The following is a 19,179-nucleotide window of genomic DNA, read 5'->3' as shown; positions in this document are numbered from 1 at the left end:
ACCCCAGAAGCAGGAGAGACAGAACCCCAGAGAGACGGAGACTGGGCACCCCTAAACCCGGAGAGACAGAGCCTGGACACCCCAAAACCTGTACAGACAGAGCCTGGACACCCCTAAACCAGGAGAGACAGAGCCTGGACACCCCAAAACCTGCACAAACAGAGTCCAGACACCCCAAAACCAGGAGAGACAGAGCCTGGACACCTAAAAACCCAGAGAGACAGAGCCTGGACACCCCAAAACCCAAAGAGACAGAACTTGGACACCCCAAAACCTGCACAGACAGAGCAGAGGATCCCAGAGAGCTGCAGCCAGCACAGCAGAGCCCAGAACTCGGGGAGCCCCCGGGGGCAGGAGCCTCAGCCAGGCCAGGAGGGTCCCTCACCCCAGGGCAGACACTGGGTGAGTACCTGGCACCCCCAGAACCCCCTGGATTCCCTTACTTCCCCCTTTGGGGTCCCAGGTTGGCCCTGGAGCCCCCCTGTGTGTGGGGAGGGGGGAGGGGATGGGGATCCCAGCTGGGGCAGGGAGGGGCAGGAGCTGCCCCAGGACTTTGGGGTGTCAGGGGAGCAGGAGGGGCTCCCCCATCCCTGGCAGCTCCATGGGGCAGGTGAATCCCACCTGGGGGGTGGCTCCTGTCACCTACTGAAGGAAGTGTCCCCAAATTTGGGCCCCCTCAGGCAGCACCAGGGACGTGGGAGGGCAGCCTGGTGTCACCTGGAGATTTGGGGACCAGCTTTGGGCTCCAGATTTCACTTGGCCCATCCTTGGTTTTTAGGGTTCCAAAGGGGCTCAGAGGGGATCCCAGACATCCCCAGGTGGTGACAGCCCCTCCTTGTCCCCTCCTGCAGCATGAGGCAGGTGTGACCCTGCCCACCTGTGCCAGGCCAGCATGGAGCCGTGCCCGGGGCAGCCCCAGGAGGCCCTGCTGACGGTCAACGAGCAGGTGAGACCCCCCTGCCCCCCAAAACCGGCCTGGGGGGACACCCCAGTGTGGGAAACACCTGCAGGGCTCACCTGGGCCTGCCCAGCCCTGGGGGAACACTGCAGGGCTGGGGGTGTGCACTGATCTCGTTTGGGATGAGGCAGGTGGGGGGTTCCAGCTCAATGGGTTAGTACAGGCTCGGGTGGAACAGCCAGGTTTAATTAATCATTAATTAATCCCCTCCTTGGGGAGTTTTGTCCTCTCTGATGGAACACCAGGGTCACCCCCAGTAATGAGTCTGGGGCACTTTGGGGGCTCTGGGGGTTCCTGGCCCTGCTGGGACCTCACGCTCCCTGTGAGGGGCTGAGGCAGCTCTGACCCAGCAGAGGGGGAACATCCCTGCCAGGACCCCACTGACCCTGCCAGGACCTCACTGACCCTGCCAGGACCCCACTGACCCTCCCTGTACCCCACTGACCCTCCCTGAACTTCACTGACCCTGCCAGGACCCCATTGACCTTCCCTGCACCCCACTGACCATTTCCCTTTATGGGGCACATTTACCCTTCCAGGACCCCCTTTTACCCTTTAGAAACCCATCTGCCCTTCCAGGACCCCATTTATTCTCTGAGGATCCGCTTTCTCTTCCAGGACCCCATTTACCCCATCAGGGCCACACTCGGGAGTAGGAATGGCCCTCAGGAATGGGAATGGCCCTCAGGGATGGGAATGTCCTTTGGGAATGTCCCTCAGGAATGGGAATGTCCCTCGGGAATGGGAGTGGCCCAGCACCGCTAGGGTTGGGGCTGGAGGAGTTTTGCAGTTGTGAATGGCAGGACCTGCCTGATAAAAAAAACCAATCCCAGCAGGATCGGAACCCCACATCCCACTGGGATCACGACCCAAATCCCAAGGGGATCAGAGCCCCAGTTCCAGGGGGATCAGGACCCAAATCCAAGTAGGATCAGGACCCAAATCCCAGTGGGATCAGGACCCAAATCCAAGTAGAATCAGAACCCAAATCCCAACAGGATCAGAGCCCCAGTCCCCATGGGATCAGGACCCAAATCTCAGCAGGATCAGAACCCCAATCCCTGTGGGATCAGGAGCCCAGTCCCAGTGGGATCAGAAACCCAAATCCCAGGGGGATCAGGACTGAAATCCCAGCAGGATCAGAACCTCAGTCCATGTAGGATCAGGACCCAAATCCTCAGTGGGATCATGACCAAAATCCAAGTAGAATCGGGACCCAAATCCCCGTGGGATCGGAACCCCAGTCCAAGTAGGATCAGGAGCCCAGTCCCAGGGGCATCAGGAGCCCAGTTCCAGGGGGATCAGAACCCAAATCCCTGTGGGATCAGAACCTCAGTCCATGTAGGATCAGGACCCAAATCCCAGCAGGATCAGAACCCCAGTCCATGTAGGATCAGGAGCCCAGTCCAAGTAGGATCAGGACCCAAATCCCAGCAGGATCAGGAGCTCAGTTCCACGGGGCTCAGAACCTCAGTCCATGTAGGATCAGAGGCCCAGAGGATTGGTTTTGCAGGGCCAGCTCTGGGAGCTGCTGGAGCTGGGGTTTGGTTCCCCCAAGGCACAGCCAGGGCAGTGAGCCAGGCAGGGCCCAGCTGAGGCTTCCCAGAACAAACCTCAGGTGCCCAGGTGTCTCCTGAGGATAAATGAGTTCTGTGGCACTGAGACACTCCCACCCCCCCTGGCAGCATCCCTCGGGTTCCCTGCACAGCCCATTGGGATCCAGCCCTTTCCCTGCCCCTCCTGAGGTGAAATAAAGTCCCAAACCCTGCCAGGACCCTGGTGGGAACCCCAGCATTCCCCTGGATCACGTGGGGACAGCTGGGAAGGAATTTTCCCGTGTGGACACTCCCAGACTCTTCCTCTTGGGATATTTGGCTGATCCAGGACTCCTCAGGGAGCTCCCTGTGCCTTTCCCCTGGAATTCCAGGTCCTGGGAACACTAGACCCAGCTCAAATCCAGCTCTTCCTTAAACCCAGCTCAAATCCAGCTTCCCCTTAAACCCAGCTCAAATCCAGCTGTTCCCTAAACCCAGCTCTCCCCTTAAACCCACCTCAAATCCAGCTTTCCTTTAAACCCAGCTCAAATCCAGCTTTCCTTTAAACCCAGCTCAAATCCAGCTTTCCTTTAAACCCGGCTCAAATCCAACTCTCCCCTTAAACCCAGCTCAAATCCAGCTTTCCTTTAAGCCCAACTCAAATCCAGCTCTCCCCTTAAACCCAGCTCAAATCCAGCTCTTTCCTTTAAACCCAGTTCAACTCCAGCTCATTCCCTGGGATGGGAATAGCTCAGGCCAGCCCCATCTGAGACCCCTCAGGTGTAATTTCTGCACATCCCCAGCCTGTCCTGGAGGAAAATTCTGGGCTCAGGGTGATCCTGGGTACCAGCTCCCAGCTCTGAGATATTCCAGGTTTTTCTGGGCTCAGTTCACCTTCTCCCACTGCCAGAAAAGCAGGATCAATCCAACTCCAGCCTTATTTTTAGTCCTAGAAAACAGCACTGCTTTACTCACCCCACCACACCTTCCACAACTTTTCACTATTTCTACATTTTAGCAAGCAAAGACTTGGCTATAAATTACAGAACTGGCATTAATTAGCAGTTTATCCTCTGTTGGTTGTGGATTTCTCTTCTCACTCTGCTTAGTTCCCCATTTCCAGGCTCATAATTAACTTTTTTCCCAGCTGGGCAGAGTTTCAGTTGTTGTCTCTGTCTCTTCCTTATCTCTGGGTTCTGCAGAATTTCCCTGTGCTCTGTAAATCCTGCATTCCTCACATCCAGCCCCAGCACAAACATCTCCCTCTCCCAGGCTTTGTTTATTCAAAACAATCCAGGTTGGTTCAGCAGAACTCCAAAAGTTTCAGCAATTTTCCCAAACTGGGTGTCCTGGTTTGGAGGACAGGTGTGTGCTGAGAAAGGCAGGAGCCTCTCTTTGAAATGGAGAATGTAAACCCCCTCCCTCCAAATTATTATAAATTTGGAAATCAAGGGGCTCTCAGGCAAAGATATGGGAATTAGGAATAACAGTTCTTTACTAGGGAAATTAAAATAGAAATACAGTACTACAAAGAACAAACCCCAAACCCTGACACAATCAGAGTACAACCTGACACCCGTCAGGCAGGGTGTTGGCAGCAGTCCCATTCCATGGTGGCTGCATCCTCCTGCAGTGACAGATGTGGCTCAGTTGGAGCAGTGCTCCTGTACAAGGTGCAGTTTCCCTCTGGAGCTCCAGTGGTGATGTGGAGAAATCCGGTTTTCCTCTGGAGTCCAGTGGAGAAAGGGGCTCCCTTAGTGTCCCAAAACCTCTGTTTTTATCTTGGTAAGAAATGTTGGGCTCTTCCCCCTGGCTGGAGCAACTCCCAATGGGATGCAGTAATTTTATCAGTGCCACAGTGGGACTCAATGGCCATGAGCAGAAAATGACTGGCTGGAGGAAGGATGGGCTGTGAAAAGATAAAGAACACTGCCCTGCCTGGTTTATAAAACATGGCCATTAACAGGAGATATCCCATGAGATAAAGAACACTGCCCCAGCTGGTTTCAATGGATGCCCATTAGCAGAATATCTCCCACAGAGATCAGGATCACTGCCCCACCCTCAACAGATGGTGATAGAACAGAAACCTTTGATCACACCCTGTATTGTAACCCCAGACACCAGGCTCCCAAAACAGCAACTCCTTCCAAACCTTGCTGAGTGCAGGCTGCAGAACGTGCTTGTGATTAATAAAAGCCATTCATTAGAAAAGTTAATTAGAACAATTAATGAGGGAAGTTGCCGGCACAGAGGCTGGGTTTGTAAATGGTTCAGGGTGGGAGTTGAGATTTCCTCGTGTTTGTTCCCCTTGCAGTCCTGTCCCTCATCCTGCTCTTGGGACATTTTCTTGTGTTTTGGCAAAATTATTTCATTCTCTTGTTCACCACAGGGGACAGGGGACAGTGAGCTCTGAATGACCACAGGGGACAGTGAGCACTGAGTGACCACAGGGGACAGTGAGCACTGGGTGACCCCCAGGGGTGGCACCCTCAGAACCCACCGAGGGTCAACTGGGCTCAGTGCCAGGGGAACCCCACAGCAGGTCTGGGGCACAGCAGGGCCAGCCCTGGACGTCACTGACCAATGAGACTGCATCCCCACAGGGGACATCACTGACCACTGACACTGCACCCCAAGAGACATCACTGACCACTGCACCCCAGGGACATCACTGACCACTGACACTGCTCCACAAGGGACATCACTGACCACTTCACCCCCCAAGGGACATCACTGACCACTGACACTGCACCCGCAAGGGACATCACTGACACTGCACCCAGCAGGCTTAGGGTAAAGCTGGATTTGAGCTGGGTTTGAAGGAAAGGTGCATTTGTGCTAAGTTTAGGGAAGAACTGCGTTTAGGGTAAGAGCTGGATTTGAGCTGAGTTTAAGGTGAAGGCTGGATTTGTGCTGGGTTTAGGTTAGGAGGTGGATTTGAGCTGGGTTTAGCGTAAGAGCTGGATTTGTGCTGGGTCTAGGGGAGGGCTGGATTTGAGCTGGGTTTAAAGGAAAGGTGGATTTGAGCTGGGTTTAGGAAGAGCTGGGTTTAGGGGAAGAGCTGGGTTTAGGGTAAGTTTAGGGAAGAGCTGGGTTTAGGGTAAGAGCTGGATTTGTGCTGGGTCTAGGGGAGGGCTGGATTTGTGCTAGGTTTAGGGTAGGAGGTGGATTTGAGCTGGGTTTAGGGGAGATTGTGTGCAATTCCCAGAGCTGCTGCTCCCCATTGATTCCCCAAAACCTCCCCCAGTGCCAGAATCCCCCTGCACCCCGCAGGCATTACCCTCCCCACCCTGTGCATTAAACCCAGCTCAGATTCCTTCCAGGCTTGTGCAGTCCTTGCCCAGAGTGGCTCCTGCAGCGGGTCAGGGGTGTCCTGGGATGAAGGCAGTGACTCTTCCTCACCTCAGACTCGTCCCCTTTGTGTTGTCTCCAGGCTCTCTGCTCCCCTGGCCACCCCAGCCTGGCTCTGCCCAGCTGCAGGGATGATTTCCTCACCTTTACAGTGCCCCAACCTCCCCTCCTGCTCCTGCAAATCCTGCAAAGCCGAGCAAATTATTCATTGTCTTAGCTCCAATTAGCTCCATCTGCTAATTATTAACCCTGCTTTGGTTCTGCTCTCCTTGCTGAGCTCTCAATCAATATCTGTTCCTTCCAGATGAACCCTGAACCTTTTCGTTCTTTCAGACCCTTGATTTAATTTCTGAGGGTCGCTGCTTTTGTTCCCATTCACCTCCCAGGGGTCAGCTGGGATTTCTCAGGGAGAAAACCTTACAGGGGTCTGGGGCATCCCAGAAAATCTCCCAAAGGTCTGAGGCACCCCAGAAAACCTTACAGAGGTCTGGGGCACCCCAAAAATTTCCCAGAGGTCTGAGGCATCCCAGAAAACTTCAGTGGGTCTGGGGCATCCCAAAAAAAAACTCTCAAAGATCTAGGGCACCCCAAAAAACCTCGGTGGGTCTGGGACACCCCAAAAAACCTCACAGATGTCTGGGACACCCCAAAAAACCTCCCAGGGGTCTGGGTTACCCCTGAAAACTTCAGTGAGTCTGGGGCATCCCAAAAACCTCTCCGTGAGTCTGAGGTGCCCAGGTCGTAGCCAGAGGAGGGAATTGGAGCAGTGACAATCAGGTCAGCCCTCCCCAGCTGCCAGGAGCTGCCGGAGGTTTGTGTCACCTCCCCCTGGCCGAGCTCTGGCTGCCGTTATCCCGCAGGAAAACTCTGCACTCCCTGGGGACACTCGGGGACATCCCCTGGGGACACTCGTGGACATCCCTGGGGACACTCGGGGACATCCCCTGACACCTGTCAGATATTCCAGCCACCCCTGAATCAAACCCGGGGTGTTGTTCATGGAGCCTGGGGGTGAACTGGAGTGAAATGACACTGAATGATTTGGATTTATAAATATAAAAATAGAGAAGTAAATAAATATAAAATATAGAAATACAAACAGGTATACAGGATGTGGTTTAGAGCAATTTAGTTGCAATGGGGAGCAGGTTTGGAGCTGTTTGTTCTCATCTATGATAATATGGAAATAACAATAACGTGAGAAAATACACAAGGGGAAGGAGGGAAGGAAGGAAGGAATTTTGGAAGGAAGGAAGGAAGGAATTTTAGAAGGAAGGAATTTAGGAATTTAGGAACTTAGGAAGGAAGGAATTTAGGAAGGAATTTAGGAAGGAATTTAGGAATTTAGGAAGGAAGGAATTTAGGAATTTAGGAAGGAATTTAGGAAGGAAGGAACTCGAATGCACCTTGAGGCTCAGGTGAACGCCCAGGAATCTCCTGGGGGGAGTTTTACCCTCTCTGATGAACACCAGGGTCACCCCAGTCCCAGGGGGAGGCCCCAGAAATGAGTCTGGGGGCTCTGAGGGTTCCTGACCCTGCTGGGACCCTGCAGGTACAGGGGGAGCAGCTCTGGGGGTGCTGTAGGTTATGGGGTGCCAGTTCTGTTCATAGGGTGCTGTAGGTTTGGGGATGCTGCAGCTGTGAAGGTTTTACTGTGGTTTGGGGGTGCTGATTCTCTTTGGAGGTGCTGTAAATTTGGGGGTGTTGATTCTCTTTGGGGGTGCTGTAAATTTGGGGGTGCTGTGACACCGGCAGCATTTCACCTGCCCGGGGTCTCACCCTGGGGTGCCCCTGCAGTTGAGGTGTTGGGGGGATGGAACTGCCCCACCCCCTCTCCCCCCTCCAGGGTCCAGGTGGGCTCTGCACCCCAAAACAGGCGGGGGGAGCCCCAGGGGACACGGGGTGACGCCCCTGGAGCTGATTTGGGGTCCGTTTGCAGGTTATTGTCATGTCCGGCCATGAGACCATCCGGGTGCTGGAGGTGGGCGTGGATGGGGACCCCAAAACGGCCGGGGAGGGAGCGGGGGGGTCCCCGGCACAGGGGGGGCCCCCAGGTGTGGAGGACGCTCCCTCCAGCACCCCGAGCTCGTCCGGCGGGGAGGTGGCAGGTGAGAGACCCCCTCCCCCAACCTGCCCGGGACCCTTCCCCTGTACCCCCGGGACCCTTCCCCTGTGCCCCCCGGGTCTCTCCATCCCGGGACCCTTCCCAGAGGTTCCCTGGATCTCTTCTCCCCGAGGTCCCCCTCGTGTCCCCCGAGTCTGTCCTCCCCGGGACCATTCCCGGTGCCCCCGGGTCTGTCTTTGCCGGGATCATTCCCGGTGCCCCCCAGCTCTCTCCATCCCGGGATCTCCCACGTGCCCTCCAGGTCTCTCCTTCCCGGGACCATTCCCAGAGGTTCCCTCCGTCTCTCCTCGCCGGGATCTCCCGGTACCTCCCCGGGTTTCTCCATCCCGGGATCCCCCCGGTGCCCCCCGGGTCTGTCTTTGCCGGGATCGTTCCCGGTTCCCCCCGGGTCTCTCCTTCCCGGGACCATTCCCAGAGGTTCCCTGGGTCTCTCCATCCCGGGATCGTTCCTCCTTTGCCCCCCGGGTCTGTCTTTGCCGGAATCATTCCCGGTGCCCGGGAATCCCGATCCTATCCCGGGATCCCCGCGGTTCCCCCCGGGTCTCTTCTGCCAGGGACCCTTCCCAGAGGTTCCCTGGGTCTCTCCATCCCGGGACCATTCCCGGTGCCCCCCGGGTCTGTCCTGCCCGGGACCATTCCCGCTGCCCCCCAGGTCTCTCCATCCCGGGATCCCCGCGGTTTTCCCTCGGGTCTCTCCATCCCGGGATCGTTCCTCCTTTGCCCCCCGGGACCATTCCCGGTGCCTCCCCGGGTCTGTCTTTACCGGGATCACTCCCGGTGCCCGGAAGTCCCGATCCTATCTCGGGATCCCCGTGATTCCCCCCGGGTCTGTCCTGCCCGGGATCCCCCGGTGCCCCCCGGGTCTGTCTTTGCCAGGACCATTCCCAGAGGTTCCCCCGGGTCTCTCCTCCCCGGGACCATCCCCAGGTCACCTCCAGGAGCACAGGGTTGTCCGGCTTGTGTCACCTGGGCTGTGTCACCTGGGCTGCCCCCAGGTCCTGCTGCAGTTCCACCCCCACCCCTGCACCTCCCTCTGTTTGGGGAGATCCCGCTTTGTCCTGCGCAGTGCCCCAAATCCTCACGCAGGTGTGTCCCCCATCACCTGCACATGGACACCTGTCACCTGTCCCCATCACCTGCACACACACCTGTCACCTGTCACTGTCCCAGCCTCCCCCATCACCTGCACACTCACCTGTCACTGTCCCAGCCTCTCCATCACCTGCACACTCACCTGTCACCTGTCCCAGCCTCTCTGGTGCCGGGGGGACACTGGGTGCTCACTGCTCCCACCCTGCCCAAATCTCTGCCCCTCCTGCGTCCCCTCCCCGGGCACTGACCCCCCTGAGGACCCCAGAATTTGGGTGTCCCCCTCACCCCCAGCTGTTTCTCGCCCAGGTAAAGCCAAAGCTGAGTCCCCCGCCCCCATCCCCTCCAGCCACGCCCCGAGCCAGCCCGGCGTGACACACCTGGCCGTGCAGGCCACCCCGCAGGTAACTGTCCCCTGGGGCTGGGGGGCGAGGGGGGCCCCGGGAGGTGTCCTCAGACAGGGGGTGGCCAGGTCAGGGAGGCCCCGGGTGCCCCTATGGAGAGGGGTTCTGTGTAGGGGGGGCCCCAAGATAAAGGGGATCCCCTCTCTGCCCCCATCCCCCCCCAGCGGGGGTCGGCAGTAAGAGAGAACCCCCCACCTAACAGAGCTGCCCCCATCTCCCCACGGAGAGGGGTCACAGCTAAGGGGGCTCCCCCTGGATCCCCCTTCCCCAGGGCTTCACCAGGCAGGGGGGCTCCCCCTTCACCCCCCCAGGAGGGATTCCCAAGGGGATTCCCCCTTCACCCCCAGAGGGATTCCTCCTTCACCCCCCCCAGAGAGATTCCCCAGGGGATTCCCCTTTTGTCCCCCCAGGAGGGATTCCCTGGGGGATTCCCCCTTCACCCCCCCAGGGGATTCCCCAGGGGATTCCCCCTTTGCCCCCTCCCCAGGGGATTCCCCCTTTGCCCCCTGGGGATTCCCCCTTTGCCCCCTCCCCAGAGGGATTCCCCGGGGATTCCCCCTTGCCCCCTCCCCAGAGGGGTGTCCCAGCCGGGCGGGGGGGCCCTGTGGGGGTTTCCCTGATGCTGAGCAGGGCGTTGATTTGTGTTTCTCTTTCAAATCTCATTTATCTCCGCAGGTGTTGGCTCAGGAAAGCTTAGCCACAGGTGTGACAGGAGTAATGGTTCCGGCAGGGACAGTTACTCAACCTCTTCTTATCCCCATCAGTATTGCAGGTCAGGTGACAGGCCAGCAGGCGCTGGCCCTGGTGACAATCCCCACCGCAACGCTCGCCGCGCTCCCGGGACTGACGCCGGCGGCACCTGCGGGGGCGATTTTCAAAGCGCCCGTAGCCAATCTCACAGGTAACCGCAGGTAACGCGCGGGGACGGACACAGCGGCGGCCGAGCCGGGCGGTGAGCGGGGCTGGGGGCAGGGGCGGGGCTGGGAGTGAGGTGTGACAGCTGGAGCAGGGCTGGGAGCGAGGTGTGACAGCTGGAGAACAGCTGGAGACAAGGTGTGGCACCTGGAGCAGGGCTGGGAGTGAGGTGTGACAGCTGCAGCAGGGCTGGGAGCGAGGTGTGACAGCTGCAGCAGGGCTGGGAGCGAGGTGTGACAGCTGGAGAACAGCTGGGGACAAGGTGTGGATCTGGGGGACAAGGTGTGGCACCTGGAGCAGGGCTGGGGACGAGGTGTAGATCTGGGGTAGAAGGTGGAACAGAGCTGAGGGCGAGGTGTGGTACCTGGTGTAGATTTGGGGCTGTAGGTGCAGATTTGGGGCTCCAGGTCTGGTACCTGGAGCAGAGCTGGGGACAAGGTGTGGTACCTGGAGGAGAGCAGGGGATCAAGGTGTGGCACCTGGAGTAGGGCTGGAGACGAGGTGTGGCACCTGGAGAACAGCTGGGGACAAGATGTGGTACCTGCAACAGGGCTGGGGATGAGGTGTAGATCTGGGGACAAGGTGTGGTACCTGGTGTAGATTTAGGGCTGCAGATGTAGATTTGGGGCTCCAGGTGTGGCACCTGGAGCAGATCTGGGGGTCAAGGTGTGGTACCTGGTGTAGCTTGGGGGCTCCTGATGTAGCTCCAGGTGTAGATTTGGGGCTCCAGGTGTGTCACCAGGTGCAGATTTTTGAGGCTCCAGCTGTGGCACCAGGTGTAGATTTGGGGCTCCAGGTGTAGATCTGGGACACCAGGTGCAGATTTGGGTTCCAACTGTGGCTGCAGGAGGGATCTGAAATGGGCTTGAACTTGGGGGTTTGAGTAACAAAGGTGCAGATTTGGGGCTCCATCTGTGGTACCTGGGGCAGATTTAGGGCTCCAGGTACAGATTTGGTGCTGCAGGTGTAGATTTGGGCTCCAGGTGTGGTACCAGGTGTAGATTAGTGGTACCTGGAGTAGATTTGGGGCTCCAGGTGTGGCACATGGTTGCAACAGGGCAAGTCCAGGTACATTTAGGGCACCAGATGTGGTACCTGGTGCAGATTTGAGGCTCCAGGTGTGGTTCCTGGAATAGATTTGGGGTTCCAGGTGCAGATTTGGGGTTCCAGGAGCAGATTTGGGGTTCCAGCTGTGACACCCCTGCACAGCCGAGGGGGGGCCCTGCAGGTGGGACCGGGGGGGATCGTGGCAGTTCTCACAGACCCCACACCTGTACCAGGTGTGTCGGGGGGGATTTCTGTCCCCAGACACCCCCGCTCTGTGCTGCAGCAGCATCCCCTGGTTCAGGGGTGAGGGAGGGGACAATGGAGGGGACAAGGGGAGGGGACAGGGCGCGGTGTCGCGGTGCCACCCCCGCACTGACCCCGTGTCTCCTCTCTCCGCAGCCGCCGCCGTGCTCAGCCCGGCTGTCCCGGTGCCCCCGGCGCCCCCCGGGCAGCCCCCGCTGCTGCCCCAGCCCCCCCCGGAGCCCGCCCCGCCCAAGGAGCCCCCGCTGGCCGTGCAGCCCCCGCTGGCCGTGCAGCCCCCGCTCGCAGGACTGGCCTTTAACCCCGGCATCGTAAGGACTGAGCCCAAACCACACCCAAACCACACCCGGGCAGCGGCCGCGGGGCCACCGCGAGCCCCGGAACTGCCTCAGATCCCTGCCTCAGTTTACCTGTGCGGGATCCCTGCCTCAGTTTCCCCATGCAGGATCCCTGCCTCAGTTTCCCCCTGCAGGATCCCTGCCTCAGTTTACCTGTGCGCAATCCCTGCCTCAGTTTCCCCAGACACAATCTCTGCCTCATTTTCCCCCAGACACAATCCGTGCCTCAGTTTCCCCCAGACACAATCCCAGCCTCAGTTTCCCTGTGCAGGATCCCTGCCTTAGTTTACCTATGCAGGATCCCTGCCTCAGTTTCCCCAGACACAATCCGTGCCTCAGTTTCCCCGTGCAGGATCACTGCCTCAGTTTCCCTGGCAGGACCCAGTTTCAGTTTTCCCTGGCAGATCCCTGCCTCAGTTTCTCTGTGCAGGATCCCTGCCTCAGTTTCCCTGTGTGGGATCCCTGCCTCAGTTTCCCCAGACAGGATCCCACTCTCTGTTCCCACGTGGGGAATTGTGACCTCAGTGTCCCTGCAGAGCATCCCTGCCTCAGTTTCCCCAGACACAATCCCAGCCTCAGTTTCCCTGTGCAGGATCCCACTTTCAGTTTTCCCTGGCAGGACCCAGCCTCAGTTTCCCTGGCAGGACCCTGCCTCAGTTTCCCTGAGCACAATCCCTGCCTCAGTTTACCTGTGTGGGATCCCTGCCTCAGTTTCCCCAGGTACAATCCCTGCCTCAGTTTCCCCGAGCACAATCCCTGCCTCAGTTTACCTATGCAGGATCCCTGCCTCAGTTTCCCCGTGCAGGATCCCTGCCTCAGTTTCCCTGGCAGATCCCACTCTCAGTTCCCACGTGGGGAATTGTGACCTCAGTGTCCCTGCAGAGCATCCCTGCCTCAGTTTCCCTGTGCAGGATCCCACTTTCAGTTTTCCCTGGCAGGACCCAGTTTCTGTTTCCTTGGACACAATCCCAGTTTCAGTTTCCCTGGCAGGACCCTTCCTCAGTTTCCCTGAGCACAATCCCTGCCTCAGTTTCCCCAGACACCATCCCTGCCTCAGTTTCCCCAGGCACAATCCGTGCCTCAGTTTCCCCAGACACCATCCCTGCCTCAGTTTCCCTGAGCACAATCCCTGCCTCAGTTTCCCCAGACACCATCCCTGCCTCAGTTTCCCTGAGCACAATCTGTGCCTCAGTTTCCCCAGACACAATCTGTGCCTCAGTTTCCCTGAGCACAATCCGTGCCTCAGTTTCCCCAGCCCCAGCTGCATTCCCAGGGCACACACTGATGGATTTGGGGACCCCAGGGCCTCGCTGTCCCCAGGGAAGGGGGGGACGATCCGGGCTGTCCCCGCTGCCCCAGCTCTGACCCCATTTCCATCCCACAGCTCACGGCGGCTCTGGGGGTGCAGCCACAGCTCCTGGGGTCCCTCAGTGCCCCCCCCGTCATCTCCATCCCCCTCCCCAGCGTGCAGGGGCAGCTCCTGACCAACACCCAGGGCCAGGTACCGCGGGGGGTCCCTGTCCCTCCCCCCGGGGTGGTGTCACCTGGGGAGGGGGTCCCGGTGTTGTGTCCCGGTGGGTGTTTTGGGATCCCCCAGCGCTGTGTTTTGGGGTCCCCCAGCTCTGTGTCCCCCCCCAGGTGATCGGGACCCTGCCCTGGGTCGTGGCCCCTCCCGGGGTGGCCCCCGCGCCAGCCCCGCCCAGCCTGCAGGTGACACAGGTGACACCGGTGACACCGCAGCTGCTGCTCAACGCGCAGGGCCAGGTGATCGCCACGCTGGCCACGGGGGCCGCGCTGGCCACGGGAGCCACGCTGGCCACAGCCCCCCCTGCACCTGCCCCCGGCAAGAAAAACGGGGCTGGTGAGCCCCCCGTCAAGAGTGAGGTGAGACCCCAGCCCTGAGTCACCCCGGGTCACCCTGAGTCACCCTGAGTCACCCTGAACCTCCCCAGGTCACCCTGAGTCACCCTGAGACCCCCAGGTCACCCTGACCCCCAACTCACCCTGAGTCACCCTGAGACCCCCCAGGTCACCCTGAGCCCCCTTGAGTCACCCTGAGACCCCCCCCAAGGTCACCCTGAGTCACCCCAGGTCACCCTGAGTCCCCACCAAGATCAAGGGGATCCTCTGCACCCCGAGACCCCTGAGACCCCCAAACTCCCCCCCCAGTGAGGGGGGTCGTGGCTGGAGGGCCATGGTGGGGAGGGGGAGGGGCAGCGTCCCCAGCCAAGGGGCTTCGGGGACAGGGGAGCGGCTTTGGGACCCCCCTGTGCCTTTGGGACCCCCCAAGTTCCTTCAGCCACACAGCCTTGGGGGGACAGAAGCACTTTTGGGATGTGCCCAGGTGGTTTTGGGACCATTCCTGGGACCCCCTAGGTTTTTTTGGGGGGACCTGAGTCCCTTTGGGACCCCCCCCCGTTGTTTTGGGGTCACTGCTGGGTCCCAGCTGTGTGAGCCCCTCTGGGCTGTGCCCATGTGGCTCTGGGACCCAGCAGGTGGGTGGAGGAGCCCTGAGCACCTTTGGGCGCTGCCTGTGGGGCTGTGGGGTACATGAGCACCTTTGGGTGCTGCCTGTGGGACACCTGGGCACCTTTGGGTCCTGTGGGGACACCTGGGCACCTTTGGGTCCTGTGGGGACACCTGAGCACCTTTGGGTGCTGGCTGTGGGGTTCATGAGCACCTTTGGGTGCTGTGGGGACACCTGAGCACCTTTGGGTGCTGCCTGTGGGGCTGTGGGGACACCTGAGCTCCCCCAGGCCATGCCCCCCTCCTGCCCCAGCGCTGTCCCGTGGTCACCCCCTCCCCTCGTGGTGCCACCAGCTCTCCCGGTGGGGTGTGCCCCGGGGGGTGGAGCTGCTGGTCCCCCTCAGGTCACCCGCAGACCCCCAGGTCACCCCCAGGTCACCCCAGGTCCCTCCCAGACCCCCAGACCCCAGGTCACCCCCAAATCACCCCCCGGTCCCCCCCAGGTGCAGCCCATCCAGCCAGCCCCGGCGGGGGTGGGGACAAGCCCCGTGGCCAAGGTGTCACCGTCCCCTGTGCCCATCACCTGCTCTGAGACCCCCACCGTGAGCCAGCTGGTGTCCAGTGAGTCACTGGGAGCACTGGGAGCACTGGGAGGGGGCTGGGATGGGATAATGGGCTGGGGGGTCCGTGGGAATAGAGGGATGCACTGGGAGAGGGATGGCTGGAACTGGGATGCACTGGGAGGAGGGATGGCTGGAACTGGGATGCACTGGGAGGAGGGGTAACAGGAACTGGGGTGCACTGGGAGGAGGGATAACAGGGACTGGGATGTACTGGGAGGAGGGATAACAGGAACTGGGATCCACTGGTAAGAGGGATAAAAGGAACTTGGATGCACTGGGAGGAGGGGTAACAGGAACTGGGGTGCACTGGTAATAATGGGGTTTGGAAAGTGTTGGGAAGAGAAATGTCAGAGTCTGGGATTGCTGGGGAGAGAGAGAATGGAACTGGGAAAGATAATGGGAACTGGGAAGTCGCATAGTGGAACTGGGAGGAGGGACAATGGGAACTGGGAAGAGGGACAATGAGAACTGGGAAGAGGAGTAGTGGGAACTGAGAGGAGGGATAGTGGGAATGGGAAGAGGAATAATGGAAACTGGGAGGGATAGTGGGAACTGAGAGGGATAATGGGAACTGGGAGGAGGGACAATGGAACTGGGAGGAGGGACAATGGAACTGGGAGAAGGGATGAGAGGGTTTGGGGTCTGTGGGGTTTCCAGTGCCAGGGGTCAGTGCGAGGAGGGAGCTGGGCTGGGGTCACAGGGTCAGGGATGGCTGGGAGGGGACAGCAGGGCCTGGGGTCCCTGGGCACTGGGATACTGGGGGATACTGGGGGATATTATGGCATATTGGGGGATACTGGGGGTGTTGGGGAATACTGGGGGATATTGGGGGATATTGGAGGATACTGGGGGATTTTGGGGCTCACAGCCCCCCCCTGCCCCCCAGAGCCCCCTGCCCCTCCCAGCACAGACGAGGACGGGATCAACCTGGAGGAAATTCGGGAATTCGCCAAGAACTTCAAACTGCGGCGCCTCTCGCTGGGGCTCACCCAGACACAGGTGGGGCAGGCCCTGACTGCCACCGAGGGGCCAGCCTACAGCCAGTCAGCCATCTGCAGGTAATGACAGCTGGGGACAGGGACAGGGCCATCTGCAGGTACTGACAGCTGGGAGAGCTGTGGGGACAGGGACAGGGCCATCTGCAGGTACTGACAGCTGTGGGGACAGGGATAGGATAGGTACTGACAGCTGGGACAGGTGTGGGGACAGGGACAGGCACCAGGGACAGGGGCAGGCACCTGGGACAGGGACAGGGACAGGTACTGCACCTGGGGACAGGGACAGGACAGGTGTGGGGACAGGGACAGAGCCATCTGCAGGTACTGACACCTGGGGACAGGTGTGGGGACAGGTGTGGGGACAGGGACAGGACAGGGCCATCTGCAGGTACTGGCACCTGGGGACAGGGACAGGGCCATCTGCAGGTACTGGCACCTGGGGACAGGGACAGGACAGGGACAGGGCCATCTGCAGGTAATGGCACCTTGGGACAGGTGTGAGGACAGGGACAGGAGGAGGAAAGGGGAGGGAAAAGATGGAAAATTGGGGGAAAGGAGAATTGGAGCAAGGGAGCAGAGCAGGAGGAAAGGAAGGAATTTGGAGAGGAGGAAAAATTGTGGGGAAGGAGGAAAAGCAGAGAGTGGGGGGAAAGGAGGGGAAAGGGAAAATGAGGAAATGGGGAAAGGAGGAAAATGGGAAAAGGAAATCTGGGGAAAGGGAGGAGAGGTGGAGGAAGGGGGAGCTGGAGAAAAAGGAAAATGGGCAGAGGAGAAACTGAGAAAAGGAAGAAAATGGGGCAGAGGAGGGTGGTGGGTGTTGCTCCCCCCGCTCGTTGTCACACCCCCAGTGCCAGCCCTGCTGTCCCCCATCCCTTAGTGTCCCCTGTCCCCCAGGTTCGAGAAGCTGGACATCCCGAGTGTCCCCTGTGTCCCCCCTGAATGTCCCCTGTCCCCAGGTTCGAGAAGCTGGACATCACGCCCAAGAGCGCGCAGAAGCTGAAGCCGGTGCTGGAGAAGTGGCTGCGGGAGGCGGAGCAGCGGCAGCGCGAGGGGCAGCAGCACCTGCTGGAGTTCGTGGGGGGCGAGCCGGGCAAGAAGCGCAAGCGGCGCACGTCCTTCACCCCGCAGGCCCTGGAGGCGCTCAACGCGCACTTCGAGCGCAACGCGCTGCCCACGGGCGCGGAGATCACGCGGATCGCGCAGGAGCTGCGCTACGAGCGAGAGGTGGTGCGGGTGTGGTTCTGCAACCGCCGCCAGACGCTCAAGAACACGAGCAAGCTCAACGTGTTCCATGTGCCCTGAGAGAGGGCCGGGGGTGCTGCTGTCCCCGTGTCACCCTCCGGTGTCCCCGTGCTCGGAGCTGGGAGCGCCCCCCGTGTCACCCCGGCCTCCAGCCAGCAGCGCTTTGGGCACTGGTTCTGTCCCTGTGCCACCACGCCCGTACCTGTGTCCAGTCTGTGGTCACTGGTTCTGTCCCTGTGCCACCACGCCCTCACCTGTGTCCAGTCTGTGGTCACTGGTTCTGTCCCTCTGCCACCACGCCCGTACCTGAGTCCAGGCCCTCCCCTGTGTCCAGTCCCTCACCTGTGTCCAGTCCCTCACCTGTCCAGTCCCTCACCTGTATCCAGGTCCAGGCCCTCCCCTGTGTCCAGTCCCTCACCTGTATCCACCCCCACCCTGCCCCTCAGCATCTCCCACATGCCCTAAACTGGGAGCACTGGGAGCCACTGGTTCTGTCCCTGTGCCACCAGATCCCTGCACCAGCACACCTGGGCCTGAGTCCAGCACACCTGGATCTGTGTCCAGCACACCTGGGTCTGTGTCCAGCACACCTGGGCCTGTGTCCAGCACACCTGGATCTGTCCAGCACACCTGGATCTGTGTCCAGCACACCTGGGCCTGTGTCCAGCACACCTGGATCTGTCCAGCACACCCACACCTGTGTCCAGCACACCCACACCTGTGTCCAGCACACCTGGGTCTGTGTCCACACCTGTACCCGTGTCTGAAATTCAACGTCTTCCACATGATCTGAACTGGGAGCACTGGGAACACCCGAGTTCCCAGTCAGAGCCCCCCTGACCGCCTGCCATCAGCACTTTGGCCATTGATTTTGTCCCTTTGGCCATTGATTTTGTCCCTGTGGCCACCCCTTTGTCCCTCCAACCCCATCCCTGTGCCCATCCCCACTGTGCCCTTCAGTGCTCTGAACTGGGAACACTGGGAATCCCCTCTGTGTGTCCCACCAGTCCCAGCCCCTTGGCCTCCAGCCATCAGCACTTTGGCCATGGATTTTGTCCCTCTGACCATGGGTTTTGTGTCTCTGCCCTGTACCTGTGCCCACCTGTGCCTGTGTGTGTCCTCCTCTTCCCTCCTTGTCACACACGACCCGAGGGTGTTGATGTCACCTCCCCCATCTGTGACACACGTGGTGACAGACCCCCCCCCCACCGAGTGTCACCCACCCAAAATCCGTGATTTCCATTTTTCTGGGCTTTTCCCTTTTTCCTGTGTTCCTGAGGCGATGTCGTGGCTCACCAGGGGTGACACCAAATTTATGTCACCCCCACGCTGGTTTTGCGAGGGGCTGCTGGGGGTGATCCCCCACCCTGGGGACGTCCCGTGGGTGAATTTTGGGGACATCCCCTCCGGGTTTGGGGGGCGTGAACCCCAAAGCAGAGGTAGCGCCCCTTCCCCACCTCCGCCTGCAGCTCCTCGGGGGGCGATGGGGGGAGAGCTCTGGGGGGCACCGGGCAGACTGATGCACTTGATGTAGTGGTGTGAAATAAACAGTATTTTTCTTTTTTCTTTTCCTTTCCCTTTTTTCCGGCGCAGCTCAGCGCGCAGTGGCGGGAGCGGGACTCGAACCCGCGGCCGGCACGCACGGAGCTGAGCGCCGAGCGCCGCCGCGGCCACCCCGCCAGCCAATCACCGCGCGGCCTGCCCGCCTCGCAGCTCTCTATTGGTTATTGTGGCTGCCCGTCACGCGGCACTGCGCGATCTCATTGGCTGGAAGCGCCGGAGGGGCGGGGCCTCCTCCCGGTGGCGGGGGCGGGACCGCCGCCT

General features: G+C 59.8%; 1 protein-coding gene across 1 annotated transcript; it reads left to right on the top strand.

Moving 5' to 3' along the window:
* The first annotated feature begins 258 nt into the window (after positions 1–258).
* On the top strand, positions 259–18,921 carry POU6F1 (POU class 6 homeobox 1). The gene is made up of 11 exons (XM_033083190.1): positions 259–402; positions 852–946; positions 7,787–7,955; positions 9,371–9,465; positions 10,141–10,366; positions 11,827–11,999; positions 13,411–13,527; positions 13,665–13,910; positions 14,996–15,113; positions 16,002–16,173; positions 17,070–18,921. Exons 2-11 carry the CDS (start codon positions 893–895, stop codon positions 17,413–17,415), a joined length of 1,716 nt encoding a protein of 571 aa, XP_032939081.1. The 5' UTR covers positions 259–402; positions 852–892; the 3' UTR covers positions 17,416–18,921.
* The last annotated feature ends 258 nt before the right edge of the window (positions 18,922–19,179 follow it).

This window comes from Catharus ustulatus, chromosome 31 (assembly GCF_009819885.2).
Source record: "Catharus ustulatus isolate bCatUst1 chromosome 31, bCatUst1.pri.v2, whole genome shotgun sequence".
In the NCBI taxonomy this organism is placed as follows: domain Eukaryota; kingdom Metazoa; phylum Chordata; class Aves; order Passeriformes; family Turdidae; genus Catharus; species Catharus ustulatus.
This window is presented reverse-complemented; position numbering and strand designations above follow the sequence as displayed.